The following is a 21,969-nucleotide window of genomic DNA, read 5'->3' as shown; positions in this document are numbered from 1 at the left end:
TCTTGTTTATTTGTCTGTCTTTCTGTCTCATAAGAACTTAATTCCATGAGAATAAGGACCATGCCTCTTTTGTTCATTTTATATCTCCCGTGCTTGGCACTGGACTTAGGAAATATTGTTAGTTGATTGAATGACTGGCTGGATGAAATCAGCCAATCATTCAATCAATTAATAGTATTTGAATTTATCCCGTATGTTTCAACAGTGACTTTTAGTCTTCATTAATAAATATAGCTAGATCATTTGAAATTGGTCTGTTCTTGTTAGATACATCTTAAAATTTAGAGCACAGATGGATGGACTCCTGTGCCAGGGGTCAACAGATGTTTTCTTTCTATTTGTTTAATTAAAGTTTATTGGGGTGACAATTGTTAGTAAAGTTACCTAAGTTTCAGGTGTACAATTCCATAATACATCATCTATAATATAAATCCCATTGTGTGTTCACCACCCAGAGTCAATTCTCCTTCCATCACCATATATTTGAGCAGATGTTTTCTATAATGAGTCACTAGTAAATATTTTTGGCTCTGAGGACCACAAAGTCTCTGTTGTAGCTACTCTCCTTTGCTGCTATACTTCAAATGCAGCCATAGACAGTATGTAAACAAATGGGCAAGACATGTGCCAATCAAATTTCATTGATGGACACTGAAATTTGAATTTGAATTTCATTTATTTTCACTGTCACAAAATACTCTTCCTTTTCTTTTTCTTTTTTTGGAATGTAAAAACCTGATCGGGTAGCAGTTTCTCAGAGTGGAAACTTTTGCATGGTGGCACATCCTTTATTTGGGACATTGTGTAGAAAGCATGTCTCCTCAGAAAGAGAAGGACCCAAGAAGATCCTATAATGCTCCTAACCCACATATTTTTCTCTACCAACTTTCTCAAAATGATTCACTTATGCTTTTAAATGTAAAAACCATTCTCAGCTGTGGGCCATACAAAAATGTGCAGTCAGGGGTGGCCGGTTTGCTCAGTTGGTTAGAGCGTGGTACTAATAACACCAAGGTTGCCGGTTCGATCCCTGAATAGGCCGCTGTGAGCTGTGCCCACCTTTAAAAAAAAAAAAAAAAGCAGTGATTTACTGACCTATGGTCTAAATGCTTAACTAAAACCAACCTTTCAGTTGTGCATGCGATTATATGTCCCCAATCATCCACTGAAGTGGTTCCTTCTCTCTCCTGAGCCATGTTTTTCCTTTTCTAGTGGATATTTCCCATCAGCATGTAAGCATGCTGTTATTTTCTCCAGTCTTTAGAACAACAATGTAGTTTAACCCTACTTGCCTTTCACACTACAGCCCCATTCTCAACTTCCTCCTTGAAAGAGTTATATAAGTATGAAGTGAAATTACATATGTAAGATGCCTATCAATTTCTCTTTTCCTTTTAAAAGAAATGTGGTTGTATAGTAGTATTTTTTATTACGTTTGTAGATTTCCCTTATTTGAAGGAAATTTAGTGTGAAAACTATATCCCGAGTAATAGTTTTCCTCAAAACAATGTGAATCCATGGTGGGGGGAGAGGAAGAAGTCTATAATAGATGAAAGGGTGCTCCATTCTGTGTACCTGTTTCTGTCTTTCTGTCTCCTCCCTTTCAGAATACACTGTGCTTAGAAACTTCATGACATTCTCTTCTGCTTGGCTTCTGGGTAACAGGTATGGTAGTCTTCACTTCTGATCTCTTTACTGATTTTCTCTCTGCCTGCCTGGGCTCTTCCCTAGGGATTAGGGATTGAGGGACTGTGTTAACTTTTTTCACTTGCCCTCTGTGCTCCTGCCTTCCACTCTAACCTATGTGTTAGCGTGGTTCTCAAACTTCAGCACGCAGTGAACTCATTTGGAGTATTTCTTCAAACAGATTGCTCACTCCACCTCCAGAGTTTCTGATTCAGTAGGTCTGGGATGGGGCCTGAAAATTGTCAAGCCCTGCAAGTTCCTCGGTGATGCTGATGCTGCTGGTACACAGATGATACTTTGAGAAGCTCTGCTTTCTGCTAATGATTCGCACATCTACAGGCTTGGATTCCTCCTCTTAGCCCTTTTCAGGTTTCATTATTCCTAACTGTCAACAAGAAAATTACATTTGGCTATTCCATTATCATTGTTAAGTTTAGTGTGTATAAAACTAAACTCCTTATTTTAACTATAGTACATCTACAGTGGAATCTACTTTCAGATTTTCCTATCTTTGTTGATAGTAGTATGATAGTACTCGCTGAATCTTTTAGATTTTAAGTTCTTCAAATCCTTTTAACATATCTTCTTTCATATTCACTTAATCACTAAGTTCCATCTTTTTTCTTCTAAATCTGGCCCTTATTCATGCCTTGCTCTTCGATTACACTGCTTATCAACCAAGACTAAAACCTTATCATTTCATTTTTGAGTTAGGTAACAGCCTCCTAGCTTATTATCCATCCTTGACTCTGTAGCTTCTTTTCATCTGCAGGACATTCTGATTTGCTTTAAACATGTTCACTCTGCCATTTTCTCAGTCCACGATCCTTCATTGAAACATAGGAGAATATCTTCACAACTTGGGATAGGCAAAGAATTCTTGGATGAGATACAAAACGTACTAACCATAAAATAAAAAATTGGACTTTGTTATAATGAATAACTTCTGTTCATCAAAAAACACCATTAAGAAAATGAATAGACTAGCCATAGACTGGAAAAATATGTTCACTACACATATATCTGACCAAGGACTTATATCTAGAATATATCTTTCAAATTTCTATAAATGAATAATATAAAGACGAATGACCCAATTTTAAAAATAGGCAAAAGACTTAAACATACATTATAGAAAAGAAGATACATGAATAAACTCAGCATCTTAAGCATCAGGGAAAGGCAATTTAAAACCACAATGAGATATGATTTCATACTCACTAGAATGGCTAAAATCAAATAACTAACAATGCCAAACGTGGACAAGGAAGTAGAATAGGAATGTCATGTGTTACTGGCGGGAATATAAAATGGTCTGACCACTTTGGAAAACTGGCAGGCTTTTTTTTTTTTTTAACTTATGCATACATCTACCCTGTGATCTAGTAATTCCAACTTGCAGTGTTTATCTAAAAGAAATGAAAACATATGTTCATATGTTATAAATGTTTTCATTACACAGAATAATAATAGTGGCCTTATTAATAATAGCCCGAAACTGGAAGCAACTGATGTCCATCACTAGGAGAATGGATTAAAAAATTGTGTCATATTTATACTATGGAAGGCATACACCTCACCAATAAAATACACAGAGCAGCGTGGAGAGGAGGTAGATTGACTAGAAAGCATCATAAGAGAACTTTGTGGGAACATGGAAATGATCTCTTTTCTTTTGGGGAGGGGGTTCCATGTGCATATAAAGTTTTCAGAATTCACCGAATTGAACATTTATGATCTGTGCACTTTATTATTTTTAATTATACCGCAATAAAAAATAATTTTTTAAAGCCATCGATGGCTCCTTGTTTCCTATCAGGTATGTATAAAATACCTAGAGAAATCAACAGGCTGACTTGGTAAGCTCTGTAAAGACAAGGACAGTGTTTGTCTTATTTATTCCTGCCAACTAAGCATTTTACCAGCACAGCTTCTGGTACATAGTAAATATTTAATAAACATTTTTGTGTGAGCAAATATTTTTAATGCGCCATGAATTTACATATACTTTTTCCATGTTCTTTATAGTACTGTTTCCAATGACTGTGTGATATGTTATTATATCAATGCACTGTATTTTATTTATCCAGGTCCCTGGGTGTTTTTTATTTAGATTATTTGACCTCTTTTTTTTTTTTAATTAAATGAATAAAGTTCAGTGAATGTCCTTGTAGCCATCCAAGAAATTACATTTTCCTTAACCCCAACCAACACTGGGTATTATTGTTGGTTTAATCTTTACTAATTTGATAGACAAAAGTGGTATAGTATTTTTAATTTTTCTTTGATTACAGTGTAAAGATAGAGTACCTTTAGTGACTGTTAGATTAGTTATTGGAGAAAAGATATATATCCACTAGGAACAAAATTAAAAGTGGTCTTATGTCAATTGCTTAGCTAATAAAGTGAGAGAAACCACTCAAGAATATACATTTATTTGTAATATGTCATTAACAAAATAACCGGCAATTATTTTTCAAGTGTGTTTATTTAAAACTAGATAAATGTAGGAGGCAACGTGTCAGGGTGGTGGACAGAAACCTTAGAACTAGGAATTGGGAGCAAAGGAAAAAATGTTTCATCAGTTTTGTCTCTCCCAAGGTGGCCAGGAAACAGGTGTGAGACACTGCTCTTCATACCAGAACCAAGTAAAAAGTAGTTCCTAGACTGACTATTTTGAGTAACATTGGTTTAGAAAGTATAGCAGTCAAATAGGTTTCCTACTGGTTTACCTTAAATCTATTTGCTATGTGATATTTGCAACCCTAAATAATTTTTCACCCTTTCTTAGAAACTGTGGGACTATCATTCAGCCGTGATTTTAACGAGTAGCAAAACTCCGTTTTTCTGTACAGCAGACAGGACAGTCTAAGGAGGAAAATAAAGAAAAGAAGTGCCTTTAAATAAATTTGTAACGGTTAGTACTTAGACCTGCCTTCTCAGGTAAATCTGATTAATAGCCAGATTATAGATAAATACAACACAATTCTGTTTAAGAAATTGTGGTCCGAACATTGAAGCTCAAAAAAGACAAAGCCATTCTTCACTTTATAAATAATAATAGCTAATATATTTTGAGCACTTACCTTGTGTCAGATATCATGCTAAGCATTTTACATGCACTTTCTCATTTACTCTTCACAACAACCCTCTAAAGTAGATGCTGTTATTATCTCATTTGTAGGTGAGAAAACTGAGGCTTTAGAAAGGTTCAATGATTCATCCGTCTGGCCCCACCCAATTCTCCATAACCTTATTCTATACTGCCTCCCTTTGCAAAGGGATTGCCTGTGGGAGTCCTTTAATTATAGGATTCCTTTCATTAAAATAAATTAACGTTTGTATTTTATTTACGAAAGTTGATTTTGCATAAAATGTCTTTTCAGTAAAATAATGGACTCTGGCTTATTGCTTGCTGGGACAAACTACAAGCTATGAATCCAATTACAGATTTTGGTAGATGTGATTCTACTTCCACATGTTTCCCAGTTACTCCTTTTCTTGTGTAAAAAGATTCCATTAAGCCAATTTGCACTTTGTATAAGATTATGTACACCAAATTTTGTTAAAATAAACATTCTTGTAACAGAGAATAAGTTCTTTCAGAAGCAGCTGAAAGTTTTGCCACAGATTGTACACCACTGGTAGGGAAAACACACTTCATCTCATCTAGCATGGTTCCATTTAGCACTTCTGAAAATATTTTGTTAATAAAAATAGTTGAATGTATGTATTTGCAACTATTGAAGTTTGCGTAAGAACTTTTCTCTTTTTTAGTGCTTCTTGTTTCTCCCCTGCCTCCAAATCCCTTTTCTCCAAAGATACAGATACAGTGACTTTCCATTTTTCACAATGACTCTTTGCCTTGGGTTTGTATCCTTCTGTGTCTGCTTGGTTATGAAATTTACATCTACCCCACATGGTAAATATTAATAGACAGTGTAAAGATTTGGATAAACCGAATCATGAGGAAACAGATTTCTTCAGTACCATATGGAAGCACCCTCTAGAGCATGAATTAAGAACAATTTCAGGAAGAAGGATCCATTTGGGAAAGGAGGTCTGTGCAAATGGATTCTGACATACACCTATTTATGTTTCCCTTGGGGTGTTTCTTACTGGCCCACAAAATTTCAGCTCTATCATGAAGAAAAATCCCTTTCCTTTTCTGCTTTTCCTATTATAACTAAATTAACCGGGGGGAGGGGGGGGGAATGTTACAATTATATAACTGAAAAACCCATTAAATGTATTGGTTTCTTTTTCCAAATATCCTGGTTTTCATGAGGCTCAAATACTTTATTGAGATAATGTACCCTCCTCTTTATTATGCACATTACTTAGCCTATCATAACAATTATCACGCTCTTTTATAATTATGTGTTTGTTTTTACTTTCCCTACATACTCCCTCTTTCAAAGTTACATTCCCAAGATCTAACATGATGCTTATTAGTATACATAGTTACTTAATATATATTTTTGCAGTCATTGTACTCGAATTCTTTCCCTTCTAGTTACCTCTCTATCTATAGATAGTCAGTTAGGTAAGACTTCTTCCCAGAAACACAGATCTGATTTTTTAAAAGAGCTCTAATTTCACTCACAGGCAATTTAACAGGATTTTTAACTCTACAGTAACTATTAAGAATGACTCCACTCACTGATAGGAGACAGGTAAGATTGGGGGCTCACATTTGAAGGCCTATTGTGTTCTAGGCACTTCAATAGTAACATTTACCTGTGAGGATAGGTATTATTTGTGTTACAGGTGATTAAACTGAGGTTCAGAAGCTTAAATGGCTTCCCAGGATCTTATAGCTCATATGCGATTAAGCTGGAATTTAAATCGATTCTTGCCTTACTCCAAAATCTTTTTTCTATTGATCGTTACTATCTCTGAAGGAAGGTCAGACATTATAGGATCATAATGTGCAGAATATTAGCATTTGGTTTTTATCTTTAAATTCTTAGTTTAGCTTTGGGTTTTTTATTTTTCAGATAACATACACAGACTTCTCCCTTTTAAAGTACAGCAGATCCCCAAGTAACGACTTTTCATTCAACGTTGTTTTATTGTAACATTGATGAGATACCATAGGAACTTTTGTTTAGATCAATTAACCTGTGGTAAAACTGGTTTCGTTATACGTCATTTCACCACAGTTTTAAGAACCTTAAAGTGAGGACTTACTGTATATAATTTAATGGGGTTTTTAAATATATTCATAGTGTTGTGCCAACATCTCCACTAATTCTAGAACATTTTCATCACCCTTAAAAGAAACCTTGCGCCCACTGACACTCACTTCCCATTGTCTCCTCCACTGAGCCTGTGGCAACTACTAATCCAGTTTCTCTTTGGATTTATCTATTGAGGAATATTTTGTATAAATTGAATCATGTAATATGTGGCCTTTTGTGAGTGGCTTCTTTTACTTAATATAATGTTTTCAAGGTTCATCCATATTGTAGCATGTATCGGGACATGCTGCATGACCCTTGAACAACATGGGAGTTAGGGGCACTGACCCCCATGCAGTCAAAAATCGCGTATAACTTTTGAGTCCCTAAAACTTAACTACTAATAGCCTACTTTATCGGAAGCCTTACCATTAACATAAAAAGTCGATGAACACATTTTGTACATTCTATGTATTATATACTGTATTTTTACAATAAAGTAAGCTGGAGGAAAGAAAATGGTAAGAAAATCATAAGGAAGAGAAAATAAATTTATAGTGTTAATTGAAAAAAATCTGTGTATAAATGGACCCACACAGTACAAACCTGTGTTGTTCAAGGGTTAACTGTACTTCATTTCTTTTTATGGCTGAATTACATTCCATTGTATGCATATACCACTTACTACTGTCTGTCTTTTTTATTATAATCATCCTAGTGGGTGTGGAATGGTATCTCATTGTGGTTTTGATACTCGTTTCTCTAATGATTAGTGATATTGAACATCTTTTCATGTGCTTTTTGGCCATTTGTGTATCTTCTTGGGAGGAATGTATTCAAGTCCTTTTCCCATTTTAAATTGGGTTTTTGTCTTTTTATTATTGAATTATAAATTATAATTATTGAGTATTTTAATATATTCTGGCTATGACCCCTTTATCAGATATGATTTCCAAATATTTTTCTCTTACTATAAATTATCATTTCACTATTTTTTTTAACTTTTATTTATTTTAAGTGTGTTTTTCCAGGACCCATCAGCTCCAAGTCAAGTAGTTGTTTCACTGTAGTTGTGGAGGGCGCAGCTCACAGTGGCCCATGTGGGGATCGAACCGACAACCTTGTTGTGAAGAGCACCGTGATCTAACCAACGGAGATAACTGGCCACCCCATCATTTCACTTTCTTGATAGTGTTTTATGGTGCACAGAATTTTTAATTTTGATAAAATCCAATTTATTTTTTTTCTTTGGTTGGTTGCGCTTTAGGTGTGATATCTAAGAAACTTGCCTAATCCAAAGTCATGAAGATGTTCACCTATTTTCTTTTAAGAGTTCTATAGTTTTCACTCTTACACTTAGGTCTTTGGCCTATTTTTTTTAATTTTTGTTTGTGGATATTCAGTTGTCAAAGTACATTTCTTGACTGTTCTTTCCCCCCTGAATTATTTTGGTAACCTTGTCAAAAGTCAATTGACCATAACAAAAACTCAGTAACAAAAAAATGAAATAACTAAATTACAAAATAGGCAAAGAACTTGAATAAACATTTCTCCAAAGAAGATATACAAATGGCCAACAAGCCTATGAAAAGATGCTCAACATCACTAATCATTAGAGAAATTCAAACCAGAACCACAATGAGATAGCAGTCATTCCACACCCATTAAAATGGCCACTATGAAAAGAAAATAACAAGTGTTAGCAAGGATGAGGAGAAATTGGAACCCTGGTTCGATGTTGGTGGAATTGAAAAATGGTGTACCCACTATGAAAAACAATATGGAGGTTCCTTTAAAAACGAAAAACAGAATTACCATATAATCCAGCAATCCCTCTTCTGGGTATATATTCAAAAAAATTGAATGCAGGATCTTAAAGAGATACCTGTATATCCATGTTCATCACAATACTCAAAAAGTGAAACAACCCAAATGTCCTTCAGTTAATGAATGGATAAACAAAATGTGATATATACATACAATGGAATATTATTCAGCCTTAAGAAAGAAGGAAATCCTGGCATACACTACAACATGGATGGACTTTGAGGATGTTATGCCAAGTGAAATAAGCCAACCACAAAAAGACAAAAATTGTATGACTACTTATAAGATATGTCTAAATTAGTCAAACTCGGGCTGGCCCAGTGGCTCAGGTGGTTGGAGCACCATGCTCCTACCACTGAGGTCGCCAGTTCGATTCCCACATGGGCCAGTTGAGCTGTGCCCTCTACAGCTAAGCTTGTGAACAATGGCCCTCCCTGGAGCTGGGCTTCCGTGTGCTGCCATGAGCAGCTGGTGGCCAGTGTGAGTGACTGGCAACCATCGTGAGTGGCTGGCGTCCGGCAGCCAGCATGGGTGTTACGAGAAACAACGGCTTGAATCAGAGAGGGGCGGGGGAGGCGGAAGAAAGGGGTAGAATAAATAAATAAATAAATAAATAAAATAGTCAGACTTATAGAGCCAGGGGCTGGGGGTTGGGGTGTGGAGTTGTTCAATGGGCATAAAATTTCAGATTTGCAAGATGAAAAAGTTCTGAAGATTCATTACACAGTGTGAATATAGTTAACACTGTTGAACTGTACATTTAAAAATAGTTAAGATGGTAAATTTTATGGGTTTTTACCACAATTACAATTTTTTTAAATCAGTTGATCATAAATGTATAGATTTATTTCTGAGCTCTCAATTCTAGTCCAATTCTGTTCTTCCCTTATGCCAGTGCTACATAGTCTGGATCACTATAGCCGTATAGTAGTTTTGAAATAGGAAAGGGGAAGCCCTCCAATTTTGTTCTCCTTTTTCAAGATTGTTTTGGCTCTCCTGGGTCCTTCCGTTTTCATATGAGTTTTAGGATTGGTTCTAAATTTCTGCAAAAAAGGCAGCAGGAATTTTGATAGATAGTATTACATCTGTAGATCAATTTGGGGAACACTGCCATCTTAACAATATTAAGTCTTCCAATTCATGAACCCAGATGTCTTTCCGCTTACTTTGGTCTTTAATTTCTGTTAATGATGTTTTGTAGTTTTTATCATTTACAAGCTCTTCATAAATTTAGGCCAATCTCAAAAAGGCTCAATACCAAAGTTTTCATCGTCTTTACACTGCTGTGTTTCTTTGGCACACTACCCCTATGACACATGTTGCAATGCATACTCTCCCTCCACTCCAAGTAAGTACACTCTCTCTTATTCCAAGCATCTTCTCCCCCATCTCTCCCACGATATCAAAAGTAGTCTTTTGACTTTCTTCTTCATAAGTAGTCTGGATGCTGAAGTGCCATTTCTGATACCATTTACATTCTCTAGAAAGCTGTTTCTGTGATAATTCAAGATATGTCACTATCCCTATAAATTTATGTTTTGATTATGGATTGCATCAACCTGGGGTCTTCCTCTTTACACAAAAATGGAAGGAAAGATAGTTTATCCCAGGGCTCCAGAGGCAGAAGTAATTTCATTTCGTCTATAGGATCCTAACATAGTTGGGAAGTTTTCTTGGAGCTAACATTTCGTAGTCTTAAGCTACATATACTGGTTTCATACCTCATGACAACTATAATTACAGAATATTTCTATGTGTAATGTTTAAAACTAGAATAAAGAATTGCAAAGAAATGGCAAAGATTCAAAATAGTGCCTCTCAGCCATCAGAGTGCAAAGTGTTATAAGAGTTGGGTGCAAATCCCACTTCCAAAGATCATAAACCTAGGTATTTTATAGAGTCCAGGATTCACAGGTGGTCCAGAAACTATATTTTGATAAACACTCCTCTAAAGTATCAAAAATGTGCCCTGGTTGGGGACACTTAGTATGAACATTAATCGTAACTTAGTAGCCTTGAAGAGGTTAAGAAGCCTGAGACCCAGGGAACATCTTAACATTTGAGGTGCTCATTTTGGTACATTCACAATGAACCTTGATGTTCAGACTTAAATTATAGTAGTTCACGCTACAGACTTAACTTGGGAATGACAATAACACCACTCTAGTATGAATTTTTGTTTGTATGGCCTTACCTGAGTTAGGTATTCTCCCCCCACTTTCTGTTGCTATGATTTTTTTTAACTTCATCATTCTAGCTATCAAATGTGCATAGCTCCAGTGGTCAAGTCAGCTATAGCTTACTAATGTCTAAGTTGGCTCTGGCAGAAGAATATGTACTTCTGAGTGTTCATTTAACTAATCTTTTTTAGATGAACTTTCAGCTTAATTCATTCCTATTCATTGATCTGTCCAACATTTACTGAGCATCAGCTTGTGCCAACTTCTATAATAAGTGGTGCTGGAGATACCACAGTGAACAAACTATTCTAAAAGTTCCATGCTCTAAGAAATGAGTAAAGTAGGTTCACCAGTGCTGGGAGGAAGATAATAAACATTAAGAACATAAGTGCTATAAAGAAAAATAAGTCAAAGTGAGAGAATAGAGAGTGACAGAAAATGGCAAGAGAGAGGCTTAAAAAAAATTTTTTTAAAAGACGATAAAAAACAGTATTTAAGCAGAAATCTGAAGTGCCAGAAGATTTTAGCACTTGTGTTTGTTTGATTTCTGGCATTTGCCATAAAAATGATAGAATTTACCATCAGAAAAGGACCATTCAATCATTAAACTTTAGAGTTCTTAGAAACAGCAAAACTCTTTCTTTTGATGAAATCTGATGCAGAAATGGAACACGGGAGAATGAGGCAGCTCCGGTTGACATGCAGGAGTGGGGGGTCCAGAACCCCGCTGTTCCTCCTCCCTCTCTCTCCCTACCCTTTCTCCTAGCACCTTGGGAGCTCCTTTAGGGAGCCCAGCACAGTGTGAAAACTCCTTAGTTTGCAGATGAATAAATTAAAGTTAAGAGGCCCTAAACAGCTGCCTGTGGTCAGTCAACTAGTTATTAGCTAAAGCTCGGTCCACCTTATTATTCAGTCAGAGAATGAGCATCCAGTGTGTGCCAGGTGCTGTGTTAGGAGAGTTCTGTGGGTATATCAGAGAACGAAGACAAGTCCCTGACCTCAGGAAGGTTTTAGTTTTAGTTTACGAGTATAGTGGGAGGAGATAAACAAGAAAATAGGTCATTTATAGTATAGGGTAGATTGTGGTGATAGCATCTATCCATATGGAAGCTTAGAGAAAGCTCTGCAGGAACTGGTTTCTTAAAGAATAAGAGTTAGAGCAGTTAAGAGGTGCTGCCGTCATATACTTAAATGAGGATTAATCTGGCTGCTTTCAGCTACAAAGACAATCCCAATACATAACAAGACCCAAGATAGTGTGTCTTCCAGGGTTGGTTAATTCAATGTTCCTGTGATATTACCAAGAATAAGGGTTTTTCTCAACTTTTCCATTCTTTGGGTCACAACATGGCTGCTAGAGTTCCAGGGGTAAGATCCAGACATCGTGGACAGCAAAAATTCTGTTTTCTCTTTTAAGGGCCAAAGGGAACCTTTTGAAATCTTTCCCTAGGTTTCCCTTCTTGCTCCATTGACCAGACTGTTTCACATACCCACTCTCAGACCGGTTGCCAGCTGGAGAATGGGAGTACTACGATTTCCTCAACCTAATTAGGATTCACCCTGATGTTTCCTCCTGTTTATTCATTGTGAGACTTTTTTTTTTTTTTTTGAGACTTTTTACTGAACATAGAAAATATTTCCATACAGTAGTTGCATGTTTATCATATATAAATTAATTGCATGTGTTATCTTTGCATTATCTTTTTTTGAAAGTATAGTAAGGATTAAAGGAATCTCAGTCATGGTGAGCCCCAAAGTGGTGGAATAAACATATTCCAATTTTTTAAATTTGCTTTTAAGGTTGTCTGCTGTCATAACACCTATCATTTCAGTTTCCTCATAACCTTCCAGTTATCACGAGAGTCATAAAGCTTGTTAATCTTTGAAACAGAAAGCCTGAAATCCAATTTTTATTTGCTGCAAACTATACATACATATACATATATATGTGTTTATGTGGGTATGTATACAAATGCCATTTTATTATAGCGACTGCAAAATAAATAGCGTTTTTCAGACAGAGGCTCTCATAGTAAACAATTTGTGATAATATTCCTTTTACTTGTTATGAATTCAGATTTCACAGAGTCCCCTCTGCTGGAATCACTTCTTATAATTTGAATCTAGACTCCAAAGCTAACTTACTACAGATGTTTTTCCAGGTATTGAGGCTTATTAGAATAAAAGAGGGATAATTATGTCTTACAAAGTAAGAAACTGTTGACCGTAGTAATTCTGTCTAAACTAATTATTTTTACTGTGAATTTGAAACTTCTTTGACATTGCAGGGGATTCAGAGCAAACATTTTTATTACACTTCCTGAAATTGTAGTGACTTTTTCCTCTTCTGGTTTTTGAACCTAGGAGGGGTAAGCAAGTGTTATTCTGTTATTCTCCTCTCGTATCAGTGGGATAGGTAGGCAACATTTGCTTAGCTATCAGTTTGTCTGCAGAGTTATTTCAGACATTTTCAAGCTTTCAGTTAATGTGCTTTTATTTTCAAAGGCCTTTATTAGTTCAGTGCATCTGGAAGTTTAACATGCATATGAAATACCTGAGAATCTTTTTAAAATTCAGATTCTGTGGTTCTGCATTTCTAACAAGTCACCCAAGTGATGTGATCACTTTGAGAAGTGAGGTTGTAATTGTTATTCTGTGTAACTCCATGAAATCGAACAAGAGCACTGAAACTTGAAGTCTATTACATACATCAAAGATGGGGATCTCTTTTAGAAGAGGGATTAGATTTCCAGACACTAATCAGTTATACTGGAAATTACTTTTTGGTATGAGGTGTGATCAAAAGATACAGTAAATGTTTAAATAACAAAAATTTATTAGTAAAAGACATATTGCCATTAATCCCCCACAAGATACTCCCCTTTTACTTCAAACACACTTATCCCATCATTCTTGCCACTTTCTGAAGCAGTTCTGGAAGTCCTCTTTCGTGTCTTTACTTCGTCCTCTATCATGACAACACTCCATGTCACACATCGCTTCTGGGATGGCAATTTCTGTCAAATAAAAACATTACAGTATATCCTCATCCACCTTGTTCACAAGATCTGGCAATATGGGACTTCTGGCTCTTCCCCAAAATCAAAATGATTCAGGACATCGAGGCAACCATGACAACATAACTAAAGACACTCATGAAAGAGGACTTCCAGAACTGCTTCAGAAAGTAGCAAGAATGATGCGATAAGTGTGTTTGAAGCAAGGGTGGGTATTTTGAGGGGTGTTAATGGCAATGTGTCTTTCACTGTAATAATTTTTTATTTAAACATTCTCCGTATTTTTTTATCACACCTCATATTCTTCTCCCTGTTTTTTTCCCCACTGACTTTCTTAATAAATCCATTCTAATAACTTTATTCAAAGGATTTTTAAGAGTTGGGAATGTTAGATTTTCTAGAGCTAATTTTTTGGCTTTGAATGAATATTGTTTGTGGTATGTATTTCAGTTTGTACATTGTGCTATTTTAGTGTAGGTTTCCAGTATTATTTGTTACTATTTATAAAATGATGCTTGATTAAATAATATTATGTCATCTTTAAGAAGATAACTTTACCTTCCATAAGCCTTACTCTCTCTTTGTTCTTGTTCTTTTTGTTTCAGAACACTGTAAATCGATGTAAGTTTGTAGGGATCATGTTTGGAAAATGGAAAAGAGAAATGAGATATCTTAAAGTCATTCTTTGAAACACTGAACAGTTTTAGTAGAAATGAGAGTAAACCTGCAAGGGAGGAGACTAAAAATGACCTGTGTTTATCAGTACCCTCTGGATTTACGGTACCTCCATACCATGAACAACATGAGGGGAACTAGTTTATTTAAGGTCAGGTCCTTAATAACATTGAATAACATCAAGTCACTGAATAAAGCAACTCTGGATCCTGCTTTGTGTAAGTTGCATCGTTTTCTGAATGTTGACATGTGGTTCATGTCAGCAGTTAAATTCAGTTAGAGCAAGATATCGCTGCTATTTTTTTTTTTTAAGTCAAGACCTAGATTCACCCAGAAAACTACATGAGGTGTGTATAAGGACCTAAAATTACCATGTGTAACAACTTAAAAGATTTCAAATATACTTTGATGTTGCAAAATAGAATAAACAGATTTGAGAGAGTTCTAATGTTCAACAAAGGTATCATAAGTGGTAGTATAATTTGGCTTTAGTGCTGGATTGAGCCGTCAAAGGATTTTTAGAAAATATAATCAGTTTGAGTAGCTGTGGGTTGTTGAATGGCTAGATGGACATGAAGTGTAGAAAAGAATAAATTAAAATTCTTGTTAAAATTTATTAGAGAAAACTATTTCAGGGGTTTATTTTAAGTTGTAAGAATTTAATTTTATGCAGAATATCAAATAGTACCTTTGGGATTGTTTTATATCCCATTATAAAGGTTAGTATGGTTTTGTGACACCTGTCTCTGACTATGTATATGAAAATATGTCTGTGCGCCATATGTTTGATTCAGGTATAAAATCTATTCCTTCCCGTGAGTGATGGTCCAAAAATGTTGAAAGCTGTCATATTGGAACACAATAAAAAGGAGCTTTGAGTTAAGATGGTGGACTAAGCCAATACAAGAATGTCCCTTGTTGTTTCTAATATGTAGAAACACCAGAGAAAATAACCAGAAAAGGATAGTATTGATGAAGGTGTGGTATTTTCAGAGCACACAGCAGGACTCAAAAGCAAGAAAAGGGATTCTCTAGGTGCCAAAAGCAAAGAGGACAGTGACAGTAGAGAGGAATCGGTGGTGTATGGCCCTCGGGAGAAGCTGAGCTTGTGTATGGCTTAGAGGCCTTAGTGTCCATATGGGAATAAGAGCCCAGGTACAGGCCCCAGGCTACCAGTGATGGAATGCGTCTCATTCATAAAGCCTAGAAAAGGCTGTCCTTTCCATGATCATACTGGAAAAATGCGCCGCCTTCCATCCCTTCCAGACAAGGAAGGAAACTATTACTTTCAGGAAATTAGAGATTAGGGCTGCACTGTAAGAAGTAGGGTGCCTTAATTTGCATTACCAATAATCTCGTGCAGAAACCTCCAGAACTCTTTCTAGAAGAAACAACCACAAAACTACCCATTATATACATCTCAACAACCCAGGGGATCACAGACTCCCTTGGAACATAACTGCTGCTGCCAAATAACCACACACCCCAAACGACACTGAATAGACATAGGAACCAACTGTCGTGAGAAGTCGTGTTAGCAGATGACATATGGTGGGGGCAGAGTTATACTCAAGAAATTAGAAGAGATTAGAGCAGTCTGAAAGGAACTTTTAATCTGTTTAAAATATTGAAAGGGGACTAAATTCATTAAACGAGTAAAATGTTACCCAAATAAGAGCAGATAGATTCTGAAAGGGAAACAAATAGAATTTTTAGAAATAAAATTGGTATCTGGGAAGATAAACACAAACAATGTTAACTAACCCTAGGAAAATCAAATTATAGAATCTGGAATTTCAAGACTAGCCAAGAAAAGTCAGATTATAAGACCAAAGGTAAATTTGGGACATGGTTTTTTGGAAATCTAATACTAACTTAATATTAAAGATCTCATTCTGCCAAAGAATCTGACTAACATCACAACTGGCCAGTGCATCTCTCTTTTAGCCTTAAAACTGAATAGTCCCTGCTTTGTCCTCTTACTTCATTATCAGGGAGAAAAATGCAACTAATGGCAGTTCCTCTTTCCATTTGTCACTCGTAAGACTTTGGGGAAATCATCAGTGTGGCTCTGGCTGCTTATCAAGAGAAGGATGGATCCCCTTGCAATAGTCTGTTCACATAAATTTATAAAACGAGTGTGTACTATGAAAGTCTTTATACTTGAACTCGTAGGAGTGTACTGTCTTTACTGTTTCTTCTCCCCTCATATAATTTGATATTCTGTGACAATATTATCGTTACTATTATTTTGCTCACTACCCTGTTTCTCCCAAAATAAGACCTAGCCGGACAGTCAGCTCTAATGCGTCTTTTGGAGCAAAAATTAATATAAGACCCGGTCTTATTTTATGTTAGATGAGACCCAATATGATATTATAATAAAATAAGACCGGGTCTTATATTAATTTTTGCTCCAAAAGACACATTAGAGCAATGATTGTCCGGCTAGGTCTTATTTTCAGGGAAACACGGTAACAGTTACATAGTTTTCTTTAGACATTTGCTAACATTTGTATATGGAGATTATTATTCAGTCACTTTGATAGAATGTACTTGAAATTGTTTTTCTAGTAGTGGTACTGAGCTCAACTTTGATTTTCCATATCCCTCATGTGCCAGTAGCACACGTTTTTGAGATGACTATAGTTTGGGATATGGTTTATAGCAATAGAATAGACATTTTTCTGCAAAAGGTAACTGGTCCCAATGGGGTTCAAACTTGTGATCTTGGCCTCATTATCACACTTTTGTAACCACCAGACCTAATAGTTATATTATATGTATTCCAGCCTGTAATCTTGAAATCGAGTCATACTTTTTAATTACCCAGGGCTTATTTCAAATATGTAATTAAAAATCACTTTGGGACATTTCTCACTTTTGTTTGATAGTAAAAGTAACAAAAGTAGAGCAGACAGCCAAAGAACCTAACTCACTTTTCATCTTCCCTGTGTTTTCTATGACAGTGAAAGTCACAAAAGTGAAGCTTGCAGGCAAAGAGCCTAACTCACTTTACGGAGAGTGCCACGGTACCTTTTTCTTTTAGTGAGGCTGTAGCAGGTCTGATGTCAGTCACTTTAGAGACCTTTAGACCTCAGTGCTCATTTATTGCTAAAATGTACCAGCTCTGCTTCTGCATTATGAAGATCATCTGTCAACACTTTGAGATATTCTCCTTTGTTATTAAGCTTGTGATGCCTACACTGTCAGGTTTTTTGCCAATTATAGTTAAGGTACAATGGTGTATTCACCAGATCAAAGTCTCACATTGGCGGTAGAGGAATGATTTGTAAGTCTTTATTCATCTGAATTGTACAATAGAACACCTGAGGAATGCAAATAATCCCTCTGAGGACACTGCAGGAAAGGCTGTTAAAATGACAGGGTAAAACTATTGTTATTCTGAATTGATGTTTTAACCAAAGTAATTATTTTTTATCTTGTTGTTTCATAACAGTTCTAGTTTTATTAGTTATGTTGACTGTTTATGAAACAAAATGTATGATATTTTTATATTATCCTTTTACATGGGCTTGTTTTATTTCACTTTCATTGAGTCTGTATTTGGTATGTGATCTTTTATTAATTACATATTTGATTGTATCTGAGTTGTATAATAATAGTACAGTTTTGTTTGAATAGTGTAAGTCTATGAAGTAACTTAGAATCTCATAATGTTATTATAGGCAGAAGTATCAATTTAAATTTTCCCCCTTTTTCTTAACCTGTCTTTCATAATTTTGGATAAGAAAATATCTGGTTTGGATTTCCTATTTTAAAGGATAACTACTTTATTCCAAAATAAATATTGTTTGATTGATTGATTAGATTGGATTGGTCCAGTTTTTTTAGGATGTGACCAAAAGGAAAAAAAATTATAATAAAAAACCACTGATAAAATATTAAATAAAGTATATACTAGTTTTATATAGCAAACATGTAAACACTATTGTATGAATTTTTCATTCCTTTATCCCATCCTAAACCTACTCAGTAGGCCCTATATATTCTTAATTTTTTAATAACGCTGATCCTCTGCCATTTTCTTTGATAGGTGAGTGTTAATGAATTTGTGGTGTGGTTTAGTTCTTGTTTCTTTTCCCTTAAAGTGATGTTAACATAGATTATTTAAAGGATTCCTGCCACAGTTTTTTGTTTGTTTGTTTGTTTGTTTGCTATAGTAGCTATTACAACGTTGGTCTAAACATGGGAGACTAGTGGAACTATGCATGGTATACGTTAACATTTTTAATACAAATTTCTAAGAAATCTATATTCAGTTTTATACTATACTATTCCAGAGTCATAGGCATATATACAATGATTACCTGAGAATGAAAATTAGTAATAGTAATTACTGTTAATATTTGCTTACTATATGCCAGGCATTATTTTTCTAGAGTCTTTACAATATAATATGTACTATTATTGTCTCCATTTTTATAGACGAGGAAACCCAAGCTTAGACAAGTTCAGTAACCTGCCCAGGAATAAAAAGCTAGCAAAGTGGTAGGATCAGAACCTGGTTAATATATTTACTACACTTATTTCATTTATGTTCTGACTACTACTTTGTCAAAACACTCCATGCTTTGGAAGAAAAAAAAATCACTCAGTCATCTTCAGGTAACACTTGGTATCAATTTCTTTTCAAACCCTTTATGATTAAAGGAATTTATTTCCTCTGCAATTCCATTATTCATGATCCTACAAAAGTGAGGTTCATAAAAGCAGTGTGTACATAACCAACTAGGTTTGTAAATCTGTATGTTTGGACATGTTTGTTTTGATTAGCAAAAATCACCCTCAAAACCAATACAACTGTAAGCTCTTGTTAGTCCAATAAGAAACTGGACCAGGAATATATAGATATCTGGATGGAACAAATTATTTATTTTTCAAAGACTCTTCAAAATTAGCTGGCACTTTTAGGTCTGATTTCTATACAAGCAGAACTTTTTGTTTTTAAAAAATTTACTTTGTTAAGTAAGGAAAATAAATCACAAAATTAAGGTTTTCAAGGGCACAGGTGTTATTGCTGAACAAATTTAACGTAACTTAAAAAGTTTTAAAATATTTGCATTTCCTATAGATGATGTGCTGAAGTAAAACTAAATTATAGTAAAATATTATGGCGAATACCTGAAGCAATTGCTGCCTGTTAATGCCTTGACCTTGGAAAGCTATACACAAAAAGATGGCATCATAAAACCGTGCAATTCTTATGAATATGTATGTGCTACTTGATAATAATGAATGTGGTACAGTCATGCATGCACTACAAGATAATGTTGTGCCCTTTTTTGTCTACAGGTTGATAAAAATTAAAGAGTGGGTGGACAAGTATGACCCAGGTGCCTTGGTCATTCCTTTTAGTGGAGCCTTGGAACTCAAGTTGCAAGAATTGAGTGCTGAGGAGAGACAGAAGTATCTGGAAGCGAACATGACACAAAGGTTAATTAGCATTCATTTTCCCTACACTTTATTATCAACTATTTCCTTGCAGTAATTTAATTGCTTGCGCTGATAGAATAATAAATGACAGAGTAATTACCATTATAAAGAGGGAATCTTCTCCTTTCTTTACCATGAGACAGAGTGAAAAGATTTATTTTAAATTAAGTTTTTAACTGTCATCTGTCATCTCTGTACAGTGTTTTAATTATAACATAGGTATTAGTTATGTATATTTTTGAGAAGGAATGATCGCCAAAACTCTTTCGTCATGTTCAGTGGGGGAAGGGAAAGGGTGATTCAGTTGCCTTGGTTTTTTCTGAGTAACCATAATAGATTGTTTAAACATTGGATTTCAGTCAAATTTGCTTTCGTGACCCACATCCTTCGAATAATTAATATTGGAGGAAAATAGTCATAGAATGGGTAAATCAAAAAAAATTTTCTTTTTTTTATAGTAAACAATTCAAAATGATAGAGACTAATACAATTAAAACCAGTTTTAGAGGGGATTTTTTAGAAATAGTTGTATGCTTTCTGACATCTTCAAGTACGTTATGAAAGATGAATAGTCATTTACTAATATCTTTAACATTTTCTGCTTGAAATGAATAATTTTAGCTCTGTACCAATCTCTTGTACAGTCAACTTGTATGTTGAGTGAATTTGTTTCATTTTATTTCAGCGCTTTACCAAAGATCATTAAGGCTGGGTTTGCAGCACTCCAACTAGAATACTTTTTCACTGCAGGCCCAGATGAAGTGCGTGCATGGACCATCAGGGTAAGATTCATACTTATTCATCAGCTATATCCAGTTCCACACTATTGAATTCAGATTGATATCACTGACTTTGAAGTTTGTCATGGTGGCGGTTAGCTAGTCATTACAGATGAGGTTTTTGTCCAGGATAACTTTAATTATTTGTGAGCTGCTGAACAGTGAAAGTGGAGCGGCATTGATTGAGGCAGGTAACAATTGATTCTGCCTATTACATAGTCTGAATTTCTTCATCCTGTAGAATCTGTCTACCCTCCTCCTGTGGTCAGAGATAAGACGCACCAGTATTGTGCTTGCTTAATCTGTGTGACTGGGTTTGTCTGCAGTGAAATTGATGTTGCTTTTCATTTTGTATTCGCTAAGTTTGTTTGGGTTGCAGGTGGTTCTTTCCTCCTTTGCTTTGCTCGGATTACATTTTCAGCAATAAAAGCAATATGACATCATTATGCTCTTCATAGATACACAGTTGGTCTCAAAGAGCTAAACTCAATGTGTAATAATTCATGCCTTTTGTAAATTGAATTCATAGAAGTAGTGTTTATTTTTGCTATGTTATATATTCAGTCTTCTTAAAAATGTGATATGTATTTTAAGTATTGATATATACAATGACTTGATTACGACCAGAAACAATGACTAATTTATTCCCAGAGGACAATAGAAACTGAGCTGTAATGACTTGCTTTTAGATGTAAATATATTGTAATATGGTAGTTACTATTGAAAAATATTTTGAAATATATGTAGCCCCAAGTACGGTTAAGTAATATAAAAATAATGTCAGAACTTTTAGAAATAGTGTCTTTTTCATTTTTATTATGCCTTTTTAATAAATGCTACATGATTAATTTTAGTGCTGCTTTGATTTCTGTTTGTCCTGACCACCGCAATTTATTTTACATTTATTTTGATTTAATATGGATAGGAACATGGAGGCAGTTCAACAAAATGTTAAATGTGTTTGTTGTGTGAATGTTAGATTCACTTTTGTCTCCTCTCCCCTTTGTAAAAAAAAAAAAAAAAGAAGATAGATTTCTAACCAAGGTTCTTTTATATATACACTTATAAAATAATGTCAGAATAAATCCGAGTTGGTAAACAAATTGCCAGGGTTTATTTTTACTATATATTTTAAAGCCTTAAAACTTCCAAACTTAGGTATGTA

The 21,969-nt window shown here is 35.1% G+C and overlaps 1 protein-coding gene across 1 annotated transcript in view; it reads left to right on the top strand.

Annotated features, from left to right (window-relative positions):
* Positions 1–21,969, top strand: part of OLA1 (Obg like ATPase 1) — a 143,497-nt gene that overhangs the window by 116,596 nt on the left and 4,932 nt on the right. Inside the window, exons 8-9 of the mRNA XM_019727463.2 lie at positions 19,885–20,025; positions 20,711–20,807. Coding sequence (XP_019583022.1) covers positions 19,885–20,025; positions 20,711–20,807 — 238 coding nt within the window. The remainder of the gene's footprint in view (positions 1–19,884; positions 20,026–20,710; positions 20,808–21,969) is intronic.

This window comes from Rhinolophus sinicus, linkage group LG01 (genome assembly GCF_036562045.2).
Source record: "Rhinolophus sinicus isolate RSC01 linkage group LG01, ASM3656204v1, whole genome shotgun sequence".
In the NCBI taxonomy this organism is placed as follows: Eukaryota; Metazoa; Chordata; class Mammalia; order Chiroptera; family Rhinolophidae; genus Rhinolophus; species Rhinolophus sinicus.
Note: the sequence above shows the minus strand (reverse complement) of the source record. Positions and strands in the feature narration are given on the sequence as shown.